Source organism: Patagioenas fasciata, chromosome 17 (assembly GCF_037038585.1).
Source record: "Patagioenas fasciata isolate bPatFas1 chromosome 17, bPatFas1.hap1, whole genome shotgun sequence".
NCBI lineage: Eukaryota > Metazoa > Chordata > Aves > Columbiformes > Columbidae > Patagioenas > Patagioenas fasciata.
In genome coordinates this window covers 4,545,293-4,551,292 of record NC_092536.1, presented here as the reverse complement: position 1 = coordinate 4,551,292, position 6,000 = coordinate 4,545,293, and the positions used below count along the sequence as shown (strand labels likewise).

Below are 6,000 nucleotides of genomic sequence, written 5' to 3'. Positions count from 1 at the left end.
TTAACAGAATTCAAGGTCAGGAGGCACCACTAGACAATCACAGCTCGACTTTGTGCGGATCACAGGCCATAAATATTTTATCTAGCCATTCCTTTATTGAGTGAAATATGTCTGATTTGACTAAATATCACTTGTATTCAATTATATGGGGATTCATTAAAAATTTAGCACCAGTTCACTGAAGACAGACATGCATCATCTGTATTCTGTGTAGACTATAGGCACTGTGTGTTTCGCTTGCTTAAGTATACTTTGGTGACAGAGGAAATTAGATCACTTAAATTAGCAGAGAAAGCATTGAACTTTTTTTTTTTTTTAAATAAATACAGTATTTAGACTCCTCAATGGGTAAGAAAGACAGAGTAAGGAGTTCAAATAGAAACCAAAGTGGAAAACTATGCAGGAATTAATACATACGTGGTCAATCTCTTTGTGCACCAATCCTCAGTAGTTCTACCGTGCAGATGTGAGACACAAACCAGCTTTTTCCTGCTGTGTTTCCAAATGAAGTGAAATCACACCCCTCACAAGGTTAACTGATAAAAGAAAAAGATTCTGATTTGCAACAACAGGGTGACAAAAATGCACTGAATCACTGCTTCAAAGAGCCGCCACATCATTTCTGGTAATTGCAGTACGTGGAAAGGATCTTTTCACTTTTCTTTCCCTCCCTCCCACACTCTTGCCTAAGTAAGTGATCTTTTACTTAATTTTTTTCTCTTTACTATCTAAGATTTGCAGTCTTTTAACAGTGCCATGAGCTTGCTTCTCCACCACAAGTTATTGAAATAAGCACTTTTCCTCCAATTGCCACCAGCTCATGGTGCAACCAGGATGTCGGTTTTTCCATCCACATCCAGATAAAAACCGTTAATGGACAAAATCTTTAGCAGTTCAGTCACACCACCTCTTCCTATTCCTTTAAGGTCCTTTTCAGCTTCCAATCCATTCAGTGAGATCTGAGATGCTCCAATTTAAGCTTAGAAACCGTCAGACTTCCCTGGGCTTTGAAATCTGCTTGTAGTGCACTTGGCTTGTTGAGACAAAACTCAAATGTTGTTGATACGAGCAATGGTAAAAATCAAGCACGATCGCTGCCTGACAAGCAGGAGACCACACTGCAAGGGAGGCATTACAGAATCTGCCCATCTGAAAAGCACAGCAAAAATACAAGTGGGTCTTGTCTTGGACAATTTGCCTACTGATTTCTTTCTAGAACACCGGATACGTGTTTTTAACATGCAAATATGCATGTAGATATCTATGCATCTCAATGAGATAGCCCAGCAAAGAAAAAGTTGAGGGACACCCCCCAGCTAATCACAGTGTTAAATGACTTCACTGGCATCAAGTTCACAATCAATGATAAAAATGGGATGATTTAAAGCACTGATTTAAAAAAGAATTTATGCTTATTCAACACTTTTTATCCAGATGCATCCCAAACAACATTTTGTGATTGATTACAACATTATGTACGAAAGACATAGATACAGATCCCCACAGAAAATCTACTCAACCATTTAATTACTATGACAAAGACAACCTGTGTACACTATTATTTCAACAAACAATTCCGTAGCTGAGCTCTGGGTTTTTGTTGGTTCTGTCCCAGGGACACAGGTTTTCACATGTGCCACGAACTTCAAACGAGATGTCAGATCTACTGTAAAAAACAAAAACACAACAAAAACCATCTCATTTGCCTGCACAGCTACAGAAAGGCTTGTTGGTACTTGGCTGATGCCATTCTGGCTTCCCCTTGGGCTCCGTTCCACCCTGCAGTCCCCAGTACCTCTGCTCGGGGGAGGGCTCTGGGATTCACCTTTCACTGTTTCTTCTCCCTACAGTCCTGCTCACACGTGAGTGAACTCTGCAATGAAAACCATGAGCTGCAAAATCCCAGCACAAAGAAGAAAGAAAAATACTCCTCGTGCTTAGTCCCACTCCCCAAGTTTCGCTTCCTTTTGGCCCAGCAACTGGAGAAGACTGGGGACAACGCAGAGGAAAACGATGGAGGACCTACCGACCCCACTTCAGCATGTGCGATGCCCAAATGTTTCAGCGGCTCCTCCTTTTAGCGCTGTGATAGCGAGCTAATCCCCTCCAGACAGCCTGCTTTTCAAACTGGAAGAAAACTTCTCTGGGGAGGTACCAGGGAACTGTTACTCACAGTTTGCATAGCTCTTAAGAATCAGAATCAAGTAATGAGTGGAATTACAAGGGTCACAGGATCATTCCAGACTACGAACAATCAGCCGGAATGAATATCCCAGTGCTGTCACCGCTGTAATGAGACTTAAGTGAACCTGCAGCAGAGCATAGTACTTGCTCAGACAGTCACAGGAAAATGTTCTGCAGTATTGTGGATTTTAAACATAAACATTCTTACATGTTTTATAATTCATGTTGAACATAACCTTCACGTACAGACCAAATTTAGCTAAGTCTTTCAGGTTTTTCAGGCAGAAGGCAAAAAAGAACAAGCAAAAAAGATGAAGCAGCAAAGAATTGACTACAAGTCCATGTGCTTTGATACAGTTTCTGAAATAACAAAAAACCCCGTTTCTTAACATTACAACCCCAACTCTTGTCTCTGAAGCGCTACTACATTTACTTGTGGATGTTTTTATATGCACATGTTTTATGAAGGCAGCTGAACTCTGCAGAGTGCAAGAAAACAGTTCCCAGATTAAATGCATATGAAATTCATGCAGCTATCCCAACTGCACAACCTAAAACTACTTTCTTGCACGTACTGCAGAGCCTGCTGCTCACTTGCAATGGCTATATGGGGAAAATAATAAAAATCAGCTACTTTATTTGCTCAAAAATAAAGCGTGTCTTGAAACTGCTCATATGCAATGATACACTCATTCAAATAAAAATACACAAAACAGAGCCTGAGATTTTAATTCTAGTATTTTTGCCATGAGTTGACATTATTGACAGATTTTTCTTCTCCTTTGGTTTTTAATATGATCCTGTTTAACAATTTTCACTATTCAAGTAAAACAAATGGAACTCAATACCAGAAAACAAAATAAAAAGCATATTTTGTTTCACAAAATCAAAAGTATATTTCCCCTTTAAGAGAACATTCCTTGGTGTACAAGATTTACACTTCAGAGAACTTCATACTTGAAGCTGTTTCGTAGAAATACGTTTGTTGCATATAGATGTACGCTGCATTGATGGAGATATATTGCTGCCTGCAGGACTCAAACCTGCTGAATTTACCTGAGCTTGGTGTTTTCTCACTTAATGGAGTACAGCACAGCACTGAAGAGGAATCAAAACGTCTTGACAACGTTGCATCATAGTTGCACACATTCTGAAGGCAGAGCCAGTTGCCCTCAACAATGTCTCGGGTGATGGAGAGAATCCTTTATAAAGTGCACCAACTGACGGGAGACTCGCCAGGCGGCTGGGCTGGCTGATTCTCCACCCCTTGTAGAAGCAACTCATCGTCTTTGGTTGTTAGGTGTCACCGTCTGTTGTGTTCATCTTGTTAACGGCCTCCGCAGCTTGCTTGGGCAGGAGCGACGGGTCTGACAGAATCGAGGTGGTTTTACTGAGATCCAGGAGGGTGTTCAGCACCACTGTGAAAGGGTCAGAACAAGAAAAGCCTAGTATGACTGAACAGATCCATGCAGGCTGTTACATGAGAGAATTATAGAAATACTTCTGCAAAACCTGCACACCTCCACACGCAGTGAGAAACAGAGATGTGCAAGAACTGTACCCAAGGAACAAGGAATGGAGATCCAGGACTTTTAATATGACACTTATTTCTTCTACAAAGGAGAATCCCCCTTGGAAATTTTAACTATAAATGTAAATACTTGCTGAATTGCAAGGGGGAAAGAATCAAGCAATCATGCCCAAACAGAAAGTCATTTGAAAGCTGAACACAAATCTCGGAAGTCTTCCTTCATAATGAGGTAAATCACACTGGCAAACTTACCCCAGCTAGAGTGGACTATTTGAAAGGTAAATGCAGCTTGAGGCTGTTTAAATTCTGGTATCTATATTCAGCAATTACTTTTTCTATTCAGTTTTAAGCATGCAACCAAGTGTCTTCACAGTCAAAAGAGGTTCTCATTTTTCCACTGAGATAATAAAAAGGAACTGGGAGTCATATTCAGCACCATGTGCTTTCTTTGTCATCCTCTGACTTTCAAGAAACAGTATTATATATGGTGTCACTACTACAATCTGGAAAAACTGCTGGATAGAATTTCACTTACTTGGCCTCAGAACAGGAAGAGAACAATGCTGATCCAACCAGGCCATCGCAGTTTGATTCAGATCCTTAAAGCTTGATGTGGAAACCATCCCATTGAATGACTCAAACAATGGCTTAATAATAATGCTGAACTGCAAATCATCAAATGTTAAGGGAGATAACAAAGGAGGAGTGAAAACATCCTGTGGGAAAGGCTACTACAGTTCAGTCTGCAGAGAAACTAATGGACTCCTAAATGGACTTCAACTACAAAAGGGATAGCAAAGACAAAGGAAAAATGTGAACCTCACTTCCTAGCTATATTCCTCATTTTTTGTAAAATTCCTGTAAAACTCACCTGATCTCCTACAAACCAACCGCACACTGTGGCACTGTTGCAAGTGCTTGAGTATCTGAAACTTCTACATACATGTAATTTGTTAAATTTCTTCATTGCCACCTTTTCCATCCAACACTGATGGTTTCATAGCAAAAGGGTACAGAAGCCTTAGCCTGCTTTCCTGGAACGCTCACCGTATTTGAACTGAAAACAGCTTATTATGACACTGTCACAATAATTCATCAAGTAGATTCTGGCTTACAGGTACATTTCCTTCAGAAGCTGGTTGGATGATGAAATTCATCTGAAGGCTCAGATGAATCCAGATGGGATTTTCTGACTACATCCAGCAGCGTGTGAGACTGCGGCCCAAATTAATCTCAGCAGGGTCACACACCCCCCGCTTTCCCACTGTGGCTGACAACCAAGATCAGTCTAACAACCACCTGGAACACTTGTGTGGATTTGCATGTGCTTACAGACTTTTACAGAGTGGCTGGAAGAACAACCTGGGTATTATTCTGTCGATATTCTAATATTTAAGAGTATTCTATTCTTGGAAAGACCAAAGAAAGTATTTTCACAGATCAAGGTATTAAGAACACTGTAATTCCTGCACACACAACCATGCACATTTGTACTTATATTATCCAGGTAGTTAGGGTGAAATAACCAGCACAGAACACAAACATACAAAATATAAACTAAAAATAAATAGCTATATGAATGCATGAAGTTTAATGGGAAAAGAGAAGGTTAACACTACTGGTCATTGTTAATTACCAATATTCCTGAACTGATTCAAGCTAGTGATGTCTGATCCAAACAGTCTGATCTCATACTTTAACGTGAAGAGGTTCTGCCTTGCAACAGCCTGTAGGGCAAGGATTCATACCTACATGGAGATGTGAATGACAACTGAGGACGTAAGTTATCTGAACAATGCAGCTTAAAACTCACAGCATCAGGATCCAGAGTTCTCGGCTCTAAATATATTAGTATCAAACCTCAAGTTCAGCAGGTTAGTACAAAAAGATACAATCCAAAACTTCCAGTTCTGCAGCGTCCTGGTTCTCACATACTCATCAAACATACTCCTCAGGTGGTCAAATCTTTGTCGTGTGATGAGAACCCCGGTAGCAGGGAGCTGCTGTTGACACGAACTGAAAAGAAGAGGTTCTGAGGTCAAAATCCCCACCAGAAAGGACACATTTCTCTTCCAGAATAAATTATAGCGAGGGAAAAGTGTGTATCCCCAGTACCCTTGACCAAAGTAGCTTCCCAGTGCGTGACCCATCCCAGAATGTAATTGTTACAGCCAGGAATACGTACTGTTTCCAATCAATTTTGTCTCTATTCATGCAGCAAAGCGATTTCTCAAGCTGCTACACACTTATTACGAGCAACAAAATTGAAAATATAGTATACAACA

General features: G+C 40.4%; 1 protein-coding gene across 1 annotated transcript in view; it reads right to left on the bottom strand.

The window, feature by feature from the left end:
* Window positions 1-265: 265 nt before the first annotated feature.
* MLXIP (MLX interacting protein) overlaps window positions 266-6,000 on the bottom strand; it is a 41,016-nt gene continuing 35,281 nt past the window's right edge. The window contains exons 15-17 of the mRNA XM_065851266.1: window positions 5,608-5,731; window positions 4,251-4,380; window positions 266-3,602 (exon numbers count right to left, since the gene is read on the bottom strand). Of these exons, the coding sequence (XP_065707338.1) occupies window positions 3,481-3,602; window positions 4,251-4,380; window positions 5,608-5,731 (376 nt within the window). The 3' untranslated portion in view covers window positions 266-3,480. The remainder of the gene's footprint in view (window positions 3,603-4,250; window positions 4,381-5,607; window positions 5,732-6,000) is intronic.